Raw genomic sequence first — 15,939 nt, 5'->3', positions numbered from 1 at the left:
ACCTCTAGCCAGGTCCCCCTGTCCACAGTTAACACCTAGCCTTTTCAAACTGAGATGGACTGATTAGGTTATAGTTCTAATCCAGTCACATTCCTGCATTGAAACAGGCACTTTCGGGAGGGGGGAGGAACACTTCATATCCAAACCAAACCATGACAGTCTCTATAGTACCTTCACTCTGTGCTGCTGAAGGAGAAAGTTGGAGACTCAACTTTTGAGTCGCTTGTAAAACATCTATTGAGTATATTATGTTGGGCCCGAGACGCCTGTCTTCTCATTTCCATTGTCTGACTTGATGTAAATTGCATAGTTTTACCGATGGAACTTAATTCTTCACTGGTCACTGCGTTGTTGCCCTGGAAGCCTCTTATAAACACTGCGAACACGTTGGAGAACGTTTATTTGCTTGGCCAAGCATCACGGCTAGCCTGCTTTTATTAATCATTTGTAAGTTAGCTTTAGCCAACATTGTGAGTCTTGAAAACAAATGGATTAAATTGATGCCTTGAATTGAGGTTGATCTTCCATGGCATGTATAACTGAAGAAAATCCTTCAATAGACTGAAATGGGCTTATCACCTACCAATTGTCATCTATGCCACTTAATTCCATGCTTCCCCTGGCTCTTCTATCTTTGCCCTCTTAGTGAGCTTTGGAATGCAGAGCGTGTGTATTGCTCATCGCTCTCTTTTAGCTGCATTGCACACAATAGTTACTAGTTACTTGTTCTGTGGGTATGTGGAGTCATTTCAATGTCCTTCCCTTGAAACATGTGAACAGGCAAGCCTGCTTGCATATGTGCACATGTGCATTCTTCTAATGCATGTGGAATGCTGAACTGCTTGTGTCCCAAAGCTCCCCTCTCAGTGGGGAACAACACATGATTAGGGTTATCATTCTGCTTGCTTTTCTACTTATTCTTCAGTCTGGTATGGAGGAAAGGGTTTTGGATGTGAGTTGTCCCCCAAAAGGTCACGTGAGACAATGTAAGATAATTCAGAGGAAAAATGATTGGGTTGTGAGAATCTTAACCTAGTCGGTACATTTATCCCGTGATGGGGATTAACTGAGGGGTAACTGAAGTGGTAGAGTGTGGGTGGAGGAGGTGGGAACTAGGGCATAGTCTCTTTGTGTATATTTGTATGTGGGTGGAGTTTCTCTGCTTCTTGGTCACCATGATGTGAGCTGCTGCCCTCTGCCACACACTCTACCAAGATGTTCAGTCTCATCTTGAACCCGGAGAAAGGGAGCCAGCTTTTAATGGACTAAGACCTCTGAAACTATTGAGTCCTCAAACGTTTCTGCCCCTATACTTGTTCTGGTCAGATCCTGTAGTCATAGCAGTGAAAAAGGTGACTAAAATAAAAATAGTGGTGGCGAGGATGTGGGGAAAAGAGCACACTTGTACATTGCTGGTGGGACTGCAAATTGGTGCGCCCAATTTGGAAAGCAGTATGGAGATTCCTGGGAAAGCTGGGAATGGAACCACCAGTTTGATCCAGCTATCACACTTCTCGGACTATTCCCTGAGGACCTTAAAAGAGCGTACTATAGGGATACTGCCACATCAATGATCATAGCAGCACAATTCACAATAGCTAGACTGTGGAACCAACCTAGATGCCCTTCAATAGATGAATGGATTAAAAAAATGGCATTTATACACAATGGAGTATTAGTCTGCATTAAAAAATGACAAAATCATGGAATTCGCAGGGAAATGTATGGCATTAGAGCAGATTATGCTAAGTGAAGCTAGCCAGTCATTAAAAAACAAATGCCAAATGTCTTCTTTGATATAAAGAGAGCAACTAAGAACAGAGCAGGGAGGAAGAGCATGAGGAAAAGATTAACATTAAACAGAGACGAGTGGTGAGAGGGAAAGGGAGAGAGAAGGGAAATTGCATGGAAATGGAAGGAGAACCTCATTGTTACACAAAATTACATAAGAGGTTGTGAGGGGAAAGGGGGGTGGGAACAAGGGAGAGAATTGAACAACAGCAGATGGGGTAGAGAGGGAAGATGGGAGGGGAGGGGGGATAGTAGGAGATAGGAAAGGTAGCAGAATTGAACAGTCACTAATATGGCATTATATAAAAATATGGACGTGTAACTGATGTGATTCTGCAACTTGTATTTGGGGTAAAAATGGGAGTTCGTAACCCACTTGAATCAAATGTATGAAAGATGATATGTCATGAGCTTTAATGCCTTGAACAACCAATAAAAAAACAAAAATAGTGGGAAGCAGGTACTGAATCTCTTCTGTTCTCAGTGAGCTTATCTGTAGTAGCCAATTTAACCTATGCAGTCATTTGTCAAAATTCATGGAGAGGAAGTATCCTCCAGGACCAAGACCAGGAGATATGGGATCTGAATTTTTACCCCTCTAACTCCTTCAGTAGTCAGTCAATAAGAGTTTCATATTGTTATAAATACATAATTTCTATTATGTTAATTGTATTGAATACATTAAAATATTCAACATAGTATACATATTTTTAATATATGTTGCAATTGATCAGAGGGTACTTATTTTAGTTATCAAAGAAATGTTTTGTTATGGCCTTTTGGGGGGATTTGTTGAGTATTCTTAGTGGTGGGTTTTTTTTTTTTGGTACCAGGGATTGAACTTGGGGCACTGAACTGCATCCCCAGTCCTATTTTATAGACAGGGTCTCACTGCGTTGCTTAGTGCCTTGCCATTGCTGAGGCTGGCTTTGAATTTGCGATCCTCCTGTCTTGGCCTCCTGAGCCGCTGGGATTATAGGTGTGTGCCACCATGCCCATCCCTTAGTGTAATTTTTATTATAAGTTACTGGTTTTTAACGCTGTTTTATAAATCATATTTTTTCCTTTGAAAATACTATGATTAAATTGGAACTACAAATATTCAGTTACCCGTTTTCTATTCAGAGTTCATCCTAGTAACTAGACTTCTGGGAAAAATTTCTTTATGGAAAATTTGAAGCACATACAAATATAGAGTAGGATTCTTGTAGAGCTCTAGACTTACCATTGAATTTTCAGCAGCTCATGGCCTGTCTCATTTCATCTTCATCCCAGATATCCCTTCACCTGAACTATTTTGAAGTAAATCCTGGACAACATGTTTTATTTGTAAACACTTCAGTATTTCTACAAAATAAGGACTCTACCGAATGATACCATTACTATATTCGGAGAAAAATAATTGCCTACATCTTCAGATACCAGCCTGTGCTTGCCGAGATGACTGATCTTTCTGTTTTCCCTCTCTTCTGCTTTCTTGCTGTATGAGTTCTTAAGAAACCACATCATTGATTTTTGTATGTTTCTAACTTATAGATTTGTTGTGTCTTTTTAGTGTTTACGATATTTTTCTTCATCTGTTTTGTCTAAATTGGTAGTTAGGTTAGAGGGATAGTATAACTTTATCTGTACTACATAAAATTAGGGAAATAACTGTTGTAGCAGTCATCTATTTGAACAGAATGAGTGCTATGGCCAAGTAATACTTGCACTATTAGCTTGACTTTGGACCAAAATCTTTTGTCCTTGGCAACAGGTTAATTGTTTTTGTGCTAAGGATTTGCCTAGATTAGAAACAACCTAAACAGGTTGTTTCAAGCTGTCATCTCATAATTTGCTATTTTCCATTTGCTGGGGTAAAGTTGTAAGAGGTCTATATAATAAAACAATAGGAAAAAAGCTATAAGTGAAGGCTCAAGTTGTGTTTCTGTGATTAAAGTTCATTTAAATGACTTCATGGATTTTGAGTTTTGCAAAGCTTTCTGGTTAAACTCAACAGGATTTTATGTAGCTTAAAAATTTTTAGACTTAAAAGTACATGTTAGAGATTAGGTTTTTTTAATTAGAAATTAAATGATCAAGTGTGAGAAGAGCTGTTGGACTGAGTCTGATAGATCTTCTGTGTTTTGGGACTGGGAATGAAACAAGGTATATTTTAGTTTTCTGTGGCTGCTGTAATAAGTTATCAAAAACATCGTGTTTTTCTAATGTTTTGAACATAAAGGGATGCTGTACTTTGTCGAATGCTTTTTCTGCAAATATCGAGATCATCATATGGTTCTTTAAGTTTATTGATGTGGTGAATAACATTTATTGATTTCCGTATATTGGACCATCCTTGCATCCCAGGGATGAATCCTACTTGATCATGGTGCACAATTTCTTTGATGTGCCTTTGATTCCGATTCGCCAGAATTTTACTGAGGATTTTTGCATCTAGATTCATCAGAGATATTGGTCTGTAGTTTTCTTTCTTTGAGGTGTCTTTGTCTGGTTTCGGAATCAGGGTGATGTTGGCCTCATAGAATGAATTTGGAAGAGCTCCCTCTTTTTCTATTTCCTGAAATAACTTGAAAAGTATTGGTATTAATTGTTCTTTAAAGGTTTTGTAAAACTCCGCTGTATACCCATCTGGTCCTGGGCTATTCTTGGTTGATAGTCTTTTGATTGCTTCTTCTATTTCATCCATTGATATTGGTCTGTTCAAATTGTGTGTATCCTCCTGACTCAGTCTGGGCAAATCATATGACTTAAGAAATTTATCGATGTCTTCACTATCTTCTGTTTTATTGGAAATAGTGTTTCAAAATAATTTCTAATTGTCTTTATTTCTGTAGCATCTGTTGTGATATTGCCTTTTTCATCCCGTATGTTAGTAATTTGATTTCTCTCTTCTTCTCTTCGTTAGCATGGCTAAGGGTCTGTCAATCTTGTTTATTTTTTTGAAGAACCAACTTTTAGTTTTGTTAATTTTTTCAATAGTTTCTTTTGTTTCAATTTCGTTGATTTCCGCTCTGATTTTAATTATTTCTTGCCTTCTGCTACATTTGCTGTTTTGCTCTTCCTTTTCTAGGGCTTTGAGATGAAGTGTGAGCTCATTTGTTTTTTTCTTTTTGAGGAATGACCTCCAGGCGATGAATTTCCCTCTTAAAGCTGCTTTCATTGTGTCCCATAGATTTCGATATGTTGTGTCTGTATTTTCATTTATCTCTAAGAATTTTTTGATTTCCTCCTTTGTCTTCTGTAACCCATTGATCATTCAGTAACACATTGTTCATTTTTCCATGTGATGTAGGATTTTTCCTTCTTTTATCATTGATTTCCAGTTTCATTCCATTATGATCAGATAAAATGCATGGTATTATCTCCACCCCTTTATATTTACTGAGGGTTGCCCTATGGCATAATATATGGTCTATTTTTGAGAAGGATCCATGTGCTGCTGAGAAAAAAGTATATCCACTTGATGATGGTTGATATATTCTATATATCAGTTAAGTCTAGGTTATGGATTGTGATATTAAGTTTTATAGTTTCTTTATTCAACTTTTGTTTGGAGGATCTGTCCAATGGTGAGAGAGGTGTGTTGAAGTCACCCATAATTATTGTGTTGTGGTCTATTTGATTCTTGAACTTGAGGAGAATTTGTTTTATGAATGTTGCAGCACCATTGTTTGCATAAATATTGATAATTGTTACATCTTGTTGGTGAATGGTTCCTTTTAACAGTATATAATGTCCTTCATTATCCCTTTTGATTAACTTAGTCTTGAAGTCAATTTTATTCGATATGAGGATGGCCATCCCTGCTTGCTTACGAGGACCGTGTGCGTGGTATATTTTTTCCCAACCTTTCACCTTCAGCCTGTGTATGTCTTTTCCAATCAGATGTGTCTCCTGGAGGCAGCATATTGTTGGATTTGTTTTTTTTAATCCATGTTACCAGCCTATGTCGCTTTATTGGAGAGTTTAAGCCATTAACGTTTAGAGTTACTATTGATATATGGTTTGTACTTCCAGCCATGTTTGATTATTTACCTTTTTTTTTTAAATTTAGTTTGTTTCTCCATGATTAGCTTTTCCCCTGCCCTCTGTCTTTACCGAGGCACTCCCCACTGATGGTTATGGTTATTGTTTTTCATTTCTTCCTCTTGTAGTGTTTTGCCCAAGATGCTTTGCAATGCTGGTTTTCTGGCTGCAAATTCTTTTAACTTTTGTTTATCATGAAAGATTTTTATTTTGTTGTTGTACCTGAAGCTTAATTTTGCTGGATACAGAATTCTTGGTTGGCATCCATTGTCTTTCAGTGTTTCAAATACGTTGTTCCAGGATCTTCTTGCTTTCAGCATCTGTGATGAAAAATCCGTTGTTAACCTTATTGGTTTACCCCTGAATGTAATCTGCCTCCTTTCTCTTGTAGCTTTTAATATTTTCTTCTGTATATTGGATATCTTCATAACAATGTGTCTTGGCGTTGGTCTACTGTGATTTTGTGTGCTCGGTGTCCTGTATGCATCTACCATTTGTATATCCATTTCCTTTTTTATTTCTGGAAAGTTTTCTGTAATTATTTCATTCAGCAGGTTACTCATTCCCTTGGTTTGAATCTCTATACCTTCCTCTATCCCAATGACTTGTAAGTTTGGTTTTTTAAATGTTATCCCGTATCTCTTGGATGTTTTTCTCGTGATTTTTTTACCAGCCTTTCTGAGTTGGCTAGACTGTTTTCAAGATGATATATTTTGTCTTCATTATCTGATGTTCTGGCTTCTACTTGTTCCACTCTGTTAGTGATACTCTCATTTGAGTTTTTAATTTGGTTTATAGTTTCCTTCATGTCTAGAATTATTGTTTGATTTTTTTTTTATTATCTCTATCTCCTGGTAAAGATGCTTAACTTCTTTTATCTGTTTATGTAATTCATTTTCAATGTGTTCTTTCACTGTTTGAATTTGTTGTCTCGTATCCTCTTTAAGGTTCCATTGCATCTGTCTAAGGTATTTCTTGAGTTCTTTATATGACCATTTTTCTGATGACTCTAGGTCCTCCTGAATACTTAGGGTGTCCTTCATTGTTTGTACTCCTTTTCTTCCTTGCTTTTTCATGCTGCTCTTGTTACTTCTTGTTCTGTTTGACTGCTGAGTTACTGTTTACTCTTAAAAATTTGTTTGATGCTTCGGAGGAAAGATATTAGAAGGGAAGGGAAGTAGTCACTAAAGAGAATGAGAGTGAGCAGGTAGAATTCAAGGAAGGGGGAATAAGAAAACTGAAAAGAAAAGACAAAAGAAAAAAAAAGAAAATAAAAAAATGAATTAAAATTAAAAATAATAAAATAAAAAAATTAAAATAAAATTTAGAAAATGAAAATGAAAAGAAAAAAACCCAAATTTAAAAAAAAATTGATAAATGCAGTCTTAGAGTTTGATTAACTTCTCTTCCAGTAGGTGGAGCTGTGCCCACTGGGCTAAGCTTCTCCTCTCAGTAGGTGGGAACCAATCACTGTGCAGCAGCTCTTCCTCCCAGACTGAGCGGGTCTCCAATCCTGAGTGCCTAGGACCTTCTCTTGCGTTTCCTCAAGCCAGGCCCCGCTCACCTGTGATGCTCACCACAATACTGGCTACAGCCAGATCTGCTGCTCCTGGGATCCCCGTTTTCATGAATGCCTCAGCACACTTTCCCTGTCTGCCATTCCCTCAGACCCTAAGTTTGTAGAGCTTGGGGCTGAGAACCCCCAGCGAATTTTGCTTGCCCTCCGGTAGCCACGCCCCTGGTAGCTGGTGCAAGAGACCTCAGTTGTCAGCACTGGTGGGAGCGGTAGCTGGGAGTTCCGCGCCACTCCTGATTCCCTCAGTCTGACTATTGCGCTCATGGGAGAGCTGGGAGGGGCCCTTAAGGATTCCCCACTGTGTGGAGAGGGATGGCTAGGAGATTACACACCTGTCGCCACTCGTTTCAATGAAGTTGTCTCCTCCACCGCGTTTTGGTGACATCAGTTCTCTGCCATGGTGGTATCCCATGCAAATGGTGACAGTTCATTTCCTTGGCTGGGTGACTAATGCAACGGGTGGGTCCTGAGTGTCTCTCCCACGCCCCGTTTCAATCCTGTGGCCACTGCCTATGAAGGCTCGGTTGGCTTTTACCTCTGTCAATTAAGAAGGGCCGACCAGTTGTTTTGGCGGGGTCGTTAGTGCTGAGTCATGGCAGTTTGTCTGCAAGAAGCGGGTGAACAGGAGCTTGAACGCAGCCGATCGGGCTCGGTGTGTGTTCTGAGAGGCCCAGACTGTTCTCCCCAGATCCACGTCAGCTCAGCATTGCCTAGTGATCCTGAGCAAACAGCCTTTAGACAGTTTACGACTCCCTATGCCTGCGCAGCTGAAGAGGTCAGAGACTTGATCTCTCTGCGCCCGTCGCCATGTTGGATCCTTTGTCATTTCTTTTGGATGTGCTGAAGTTGTGCCCTCAGTGCATCACATATGTTGCTGTCATTTAATACATGTATCTATATGAAGCCACACAACTGTTAATGCTTGCCTCTGGCGAGGTGTGATGGAAGTTTATAAAATATTTACACATGCAGATATGAAGGTAAAGCTGGGATCAGGTGGAGTGCTGCTCTCTGATGGAGTAGCATACTTAAATAGTTATGCCATCAGGGCTGGGGGTATAGCTCAGTTGGCAGAGTGCTTGCCTTGCCTTGCGTGCACAAGGTCCTGGGTTCAATCCCCAGTGCAACAATAACAAAAAATTACACCAGCAATCTTTATTTACATGTCTCATTATCAGGTTCAAGACAATGCAAGCATTATTCTTTGTACTCATGAAACTTAAAGAACTAGAAGCAGCTATGCAGCTTTTCCGCAGTTTCAATGTACAATGTTCTTTGTGCAGTACTCAAGGAGGTCCATTGTTTAAAGTTACTATTAAGTGGGCAGGAGTATCAGAACTGGTGAAACATTGTGGTTGTCTTGCATGCGAATTCCTTTGTCCCTGGGAGCTGTGTGCATAAGATCAAGGCCTAAGCTGATAACTTTTACAGGGAGACTCCTCTGGCAGTTGGTTACTATAGCAGCTAGGCATCCTGTTGCCCGAGTACTGGGAACATTCCCAGGTAGTAGGCATGCCACAGCCATGAGGTCTCATTGTAGACTCCCAATCTCAGTTACTGCTCTGCCACTCTGTCATCACTCTATAAATGCTTACTGTTAGGACACAGGCAGTTTCTCCAATATGCCGTTGCCAGCCTTAAGACAGTTTTTCCCTTCATTTCTCAGGTACCATCTGATTTCAGGTGCTTGAATGTATAGGCTTTCCTTCTCAAGTGAAAGGGACATTCCAATTGTTTTTCTTTTCATTGTTTTATCTGAAATTTTCTAAACTTAATATATAATAATTTAGTTTCCTTTGCAGAAACTTTTTTGTACTTGGTATTTTTCTGTTATTTTGTTCATACTTGCAGTTCATCAATTCTATTTGTCTCATGTTTAGACTTCTTCTGGTTGGTGGATGTGAGACTGCGGACATGGGCCCAACAACAGCAGCTGGCTGTGGCCTTTCTGCATGGAGAGTTCTTTCAGGATCACCTTATTACAAGCAGGTCACTAATGGTGGAGATAGGGTTACTACGGTAAGCATTAGTTACAACCTTTTACTTTTCTAATTGTTCTTACACAAATAAACCCTTCTTATGATTTAATGGAATAAATATGTCTTAAATGAGGAAGGTTAATTAGTGATAATTCAATTTCAGTTCTTTTAGATATCAAGTTGAACAGAGTATATTGAATTTTTTCTGGTTTTATTTAGTAATATTTTCAGATATTAGAAAAATAACCTAAGAGTAGTCTCATTACTTGTATTTGCCTTTTTAGACATTAAAAATTATCAAGCACCTTTTATGTTATGGCAACTATGTAAAATGCTTTTGCATGTATTAGCTTACCTAAGTAACCCTTTGAAGGTTTGTTCATGAGGAAATTGTAGTTAAGTTGCCCTGGGCTACCTAGCTAGCAAGTGGTAAAATCAGAATAGAAACTTCAGAAGTTCACCAGTCCATTTTCTTAACTGCCACGCTGTGCTTCCTTTCAATATTGTTCCTTTTTCTATGAACTATTTGTTATTTATAATTAATTGGGCTTCTGTTTTGCGTCAGACACCCTTTGGGTTAGTTAGCTTTCTGTTGCTACAACAAAATACTGAGAGAAACAACTTATAGGGAGGAAAAACTTATTTTGGCTCAGTTTCAGAGGTTTACACGATGGTGGCTTGTCCCTGTTAGGGCAGTAAGTCATGATTGGAACACATGGTGAAGAGGCTACTCACCTCATGGCCCATGGAGAAGTGAGAGGAGAGGCCAGTGTCCCAATAGCCCCTTCAAGCATACACCCCCCAGACTTCCTTTCACTGGGTCCTACCTCCAAAAGGTTCCACTGCAATTAAGTAGCACCATCAGCTGGGGACCAAACCTTTAGTGGTCCTTTGGAAGACATTCAAGTTCTAGATGACAGTACTCTCATAGGCTATAGTACTAATAGGCTAGGCTGTATTCTGATGATTTAGACAATCCTGTCAAGAAGCAGACCTTGGAAGATGGAACGAACTACCTTACTCTTGGATAGGCGAACTAATATTATCAAAATGACCATACTACCAAAAGCACTATATAGATTGAATGCAATTCCAATTAAAATCCTAATGACATTCCTCATAGAAAAACAGAAAAAGCAGTCATGAAATTCATCTGGAAAAATAAAGACCCAGAATAGCTAAAGGAATCCTTAGCAAGAAGAGTGAAGCAGGTGACATCACTATACCAGATCTTAAACTATTCTACGGAGCAATAGTAATAAAAACAGCATGGTAGTGGCATAAAAACAGACTGGTAGAACAATTATACTGAATAGAGGACACAGAGACTAACCCACAAAATTATAACTATCTTATATTAGGCAAAGGCACCAAAAACATGCATTGGAGAGAAGATAGCCTCTTCAACAAATGGTGCTGGGAAAACTGGAAATGAAATTAAACCCCCTCTCGCCATGCACAAAACTCAAAATGGATCAATGAAGGACCTAGGAATAAAATCGGCAACTGCATCTAATAGAAAAAAAAGTAGGCCTTAATCTCCATGTGGAAGTAGGCCCCAACTTCCTTAAGACTCCTTTAGTGCAAGAATTAAAATCAAGATTCAATAAATGGGATGGATTCAAACTAAAAAGTTTCTCCTTAGCAAAAGAAACAATCTGTGAGGTAAATAGTCTACATCTTGGGAATAAATTTTAACCCCTCACACACTAGATACAGCACTAATCTTTAGGGTATATAAAGAACTCAAAAAGCTAAACACTAATAAAACAAGCCAGTCAATAAATGGGCCAAGGATCTGAACAGACACTTCTCAGAAGATGATATATATTCAACAAATAGATGAAAAAATGTTCATAATTACTAGCAACTAGAGAAATGCAAATCAAAACTTTACTAAGATTTCATGTCACTCTAGTCAGAATGGCAGCTATTATGTAGACGAGTGTTGGCGATAGTGTGGGGGAGGAAAGGTAAACTCGTACGCTGCTGGTGGGACTGCAAATTTGTGCAGCCAATATGAAAAGCAGTATGGACATTGCTTGGAAAATTGAGAATGGAACCACCATTTGACCCAGCTATTCTGCTCCTCAGTCTATACCCAAAGGACTTAAAAACAGCATGCTACAGTGACACAGCCACATCAATGTTTATAGCGGCACAATTCATAATACCTAAACTGTGGAACCAACCTAGAGGCCCTTCAGTAGATGAATAGATTAAAAAAAAGTGGCATTTATATACAATAGAATATTACTCAGCAATAAGAGAATAAAATCATGGCATTTGCATAATGTTAAGTGGAATTAGCCAATTCCAAAAAACTAAATGCCACATGTTTTCTCTGATACAAAGAGGGTGATTCATAGTGGGGCAGGGATGGGGGAGCACGGGAGGAATAGACGAACCCTAGATAGGTTTGTCTAGAGGTTATTGTTATAGCTCCTTTTGTCAGGGGAGAGGGGTGGGAAGGGAAGGGAAGGGACGGGGTTAGAAATGATGGTGGAATTAGACGGACATCATTATCCAAAGTACACGTATGAAGATTCAAATGGTGTGAATATACTTTGTATATAACCAGAGATATGAAAAATTGTGCTGTATATGAATAACATGAATTGTAATACATTCTATTGTCATACATAAATAATGAAAAGCAAACGAAAAATCCTAAAATTTCTGTGGCCTACCACGTGAAAATTTATTTCTTACTTGTGGCAAAGCCTGATGTTGATACTGTGGTTCTTCTGGACAACTTGTTCTAATGGGTGAAGAAAGGATTCTTGGAAGATAACCCCTTTTCTAGCTATAAAGGGATACCAGTAAGTACTTTCCTTTGTGTTCAGAAGGGCAAGAAGAACTAGGTGTATGGGAGAGTACTGATTGTGTTTACCTTCTTGAATACCCACCCTGTACTACTACGTATCTTGGGTATTTCTGTAGGCTGTATGAAAGCATTTACCATATTATTTGTTACATAGTGGGCAATTAGCTCTTTTTCAGATGAGGGAAGAAACTGAGAAATTTAAGGATGGCACAATATAAGTGAATGTGTTAGGCTGTTTGTTTCAATGGTGAGTGTATTGTTGTTTATCTTAAAATGTTATTGACTTTAATCTTACAAAACAATGACTTGGTATTGAAAAGTATTTTCGAAAAGAAATATTAGCAATTATATACTCTTTGATTAGTAACATTGTTTTAGCATTTGGTATATACTGAAATGTATGACTGGGATTTAATCCAACGAAGTTGTAATTGTTTTTTTAATTCATTGAACACAGAGTGTTGTTACACATGCTAGGCAAATGGTCTACCACTCAGCTACAAGTGTACCCTTTTAAATTTTTATTTTGAGGCACAATCTTGCTAAATTACTGAGGGTCTTATAAATGGTGAGACTGACCTTGAACTTTGGATTCTCCTGCCTCAGCCTCCTGAGTTATTGTGATTACGGGTGTGAAACGCCACATGTCACTAACCTTAATTTTTTTTTCAAAAAGTGATTATGACTTATGGGTTTATATGGCATCAGACCTTGAATCAGTTTAGATTTGGAGATCAACTTATTTTGTACTAGGCTTTGTGCTTTGACTTCCATTTATTAACCATCTACCTATTCTACCCATTTATGCTGTCTGCTGAACCCGGGGAGCAGAGCAGTGATAAGGAGCTGAAGACTCATGAGAGTCTAAGCACTGAAGATGGAAGAGGGGATAGGCCAGGTCTTGTGGCCCTGTTTAGCACTTCCCTCCCATATGAAATTATGTACACATCTAATTTATACTGATTATCCTATCAAATAAAAGTGAGGTAGGAGTCACTTATACATACTTCATACATAATTTCTTGTTTGTAGCTTATTGTGTTTATTTCTCTGAATTAACTCATATCCATCTAGTTTTGTATGTAAGATTTGTATAAGGGCAGATCTTGGAAAGAGGTTGAGGGATTTTTCCTCTCAAATCTGCCTAAAGCAAGTATGATGTTTTAAGCTTATTTTCCAGAGGTTCAATCAAAACATAATCTTTAGGAAAGTGTGTATAGAGAGGGAGATAATACACAGATGTGACAAAATGTATATAATTGGTCAACCCAGATGAAAGGGATACTGGTGCTTCATTGTACAATGCTGTAGCTATGAAATTTGACAAAATACAGGGGGGAAAAAGGTAAGTGTGGAGGATGCTAGGAGAGGTAAAGCAGGCGAAGTGTGAGTGTTTTCGTACAGCATAGTCAAGTGTACATTCCAGGAAAGGAGATGTCATTGAGTTCTGTTGCATGTTAGGAAACCATTTTTCTCCTGACTTGGAGTTGTGCTATCCCTGTGCTCCTTGCTGATGTATTAGAAGCTGCTCTGCTGTATATAGTCACTGCTCATCTCTGGCCTGAGGCTTTTGTATTGAAGTCTTAAAAGAAAATAGCTTTTGCACTGACAAAATAAGTTAGGAAAAATATTGAATCGCAAATTGAATGCCCTTCTGTATGATTAACTTCTTGAAATGTTGCAAGTGTATTTTAATTAGTGGCTTTAAAATGTGTCTTGCAGCTAAACTTAAAATGTTCTCCACAGGTGTCACCTACTTCTGAAAAACTTGAGGTTATTGTTATAGCTCCTTTTGTCAGGAGATGGGTATTGTTCTCATTGAACTGCCTGTTAATCTGTAAAGTTGCTGTTGTGCTGGGGTATATATTGATTGAAACATGCTGCGGGGCATGTATTCTAGGCTGCTAGGTTGTAAGAGAAACTATGAAAAATTCAACATATGCATTGACTAGTTTCCAAACTAACGTTAGTGTCACATATGTGAGATAGTTTTACTTACCTATCACTACTCCAAGTGTTAGGAATATAAAGATATTAGTATAACTGTCCACAAATAAGTACAATAAGCTATAAAAGATACCAGGTCAGATTTTAATAACTAGGACCAAGGAAAAGTGCAGGCTCTAAAGTCAGAGGCTGATATTGAATTCCTGCTCATCCCTTGCCATTTCAGGCTTTGGCCAGGATCCACAAGAGAAATGTATGTGAAAGTACTTGATAAACTCAGATGCTCTACAAGGTCAAATATTATTGCCTATTTTTTTAAGTTAAAAATCTCGAAGATAAATATATAAAAATTAAGACTTTTTGGATGATGCTGCTGCTTTTTCAATATACGTTGTTATAGTGGAAAGAATACAGGCTTTTTGGAATCTTTTTTACCAAAAAAAAAAAAAAAATCCTATTTTTCTGAAAAAATAGAAGCCTAAGAAGAGGTCTTCCATGAGATTTTACCATCTGCCTGGGGCCGTTCCATGAGATTTTACCATCTGCCTGGGGCTGTCATGGCAGGTGCTGTCCTTGCTCTAAGGCCAAGCCTTCCCTTTGTCCTCTAGATCTGCCTAGATAATTGAAGAATGTTCTCCTACACTAAGATTTTGCTGTCTCCTAGACTTACCAACTTATAAGATGCTTTTGTTCCTCCTGTAAGGCCCCCCTTGCCCTCCAGCCTCCGTCCCTTTTCTTTTCCTTAAAGTGTTCACATTTTGGCTCTGCTGGCTTCCAACTCTGTCCTTTCCATTTTCTCTCCAGTTCACTTAGATGGGAATTTAGCTCCATCTTTTAATTTAAAATATTGTTATTGATGTTATCAGTATTCTCCAATGTCTTGTCAGTTTTATTGGTATTCTTAAATTCCTAATAGTTGCTTATATAGAAAATCGGTAAGCTTATTCTATTTTCCTTTCCCTTTACTTTCTGCTGTTTTATTTGGATTATTTCTTCTTTGTCACAGTATATTCTATTTACACATACTTTGGACTCTCATTTCCACTTTAGTCTTAGATATGCATTTATGCATTTTAAAATGCTTGAAGTTAGTTTTTTCATTGAAGTTTTCCCAGTCATCTTTTGATTGAAGTTAGTCTAATTTATGCATAGACCTACAAAAGAATTGCTAGGTCACATGATAATTTTCTCTTTAACTTTGAGAAATATCAGACTATAGTACCTTGTGTTCCCACTAGTGATATATAATTGTTCCAAATTGTTGACATGCTCAATAACACTTATTTTTCAGCTTTTAAATTAGTTGTCTTTCTTGCTTTCGTAAGTATATTTCTTAAATCTAAACACAAATTAATCTTGTGGGTTTTTTTTTTGTGCTGGGGATTGAACCCAGGGCCTTATGCTTGGTAGGCAAACACTCTACCAACTGAGCTATATCTCCAGCCTCTTATATTGTTATTTTAAATATTGATTTCTAAATGATGAATTTTTCTCCAGTATTTTAAGAGTGTAGAATGAGTTTCTTAATGAATAAAATGTGTTGGAAAAATTTTGAAATTTTCTGTAGTGGTGCTAGGATAACCGGTAATCTGGGACAGCCTCAGTTAAGAGCTTGTGGTAGATTCTAATATTTATAAATTGTATTAGACTGTTTAAACCATTGGATGTTGGATATATTTTGTAAGATTTTACCAGTTGGTAGTTCCCCCGCCCCTTGAACTGAAAAGAATCTCACCAAGATTCTTGACACCTGTTGGGGATTTTCTTAACAATTTGTTTAAAAAACAAAC

General features: G+C 38.0%; 1 protein-coding gene and 1 non-coding gene across 2 annotated transcripts in view; one reads left to right on the top strand and one right to left on the bottom strand.

Annotated features, from left to right (window-relative positions):
* Nbas (NBAS subunit of NRZ tethering complex) overlaps window positions 1-15,939 on the top strand; it is a 324,412-nt gene that overhangs the window by 54,025 nt on the left and 254,448 nt on the right. The window contains exon 10 of the mRNA XM_076833054.2: window positions 9,277-9,415. Within this exon, the coding sequence (XP_076689169.2) occupies window positions 9,277-9,415 (139 nt within the window). The remainder of the gene's footprint in view (window positions 1-9,276; window positions 9,416-15,939) is intronic.
* On the bottom strand, window positions 15,518-15,585 carry Trnag-acc (transfer RNA glycine (anticodon ACC)). The gene has a single exon. It is a non-coding gene; the product is annotated as a tRNA-Gly (tRNA).

The sequence above is a fragment of the Callospermophilus lateralis genome, chromosome 14 (assembly GCF_048772815.1).
Source record: "Callospermophilus lateralis isolate mCalLat2 chromosome 14, mCalLat2.hap1, whole genome shotgun sequence".
NCBI lineage: Eukaryota > Metazoa > Chordata > Mammalia > Rodentia > Sciuridae > Callospermophilus > Callospermophilus lateralis.
The sequence above is the reverse complement of the archived record's forward strand: the minus strand, read 5'-3'. Positions and strand labels throughout refer to the sequence as shown.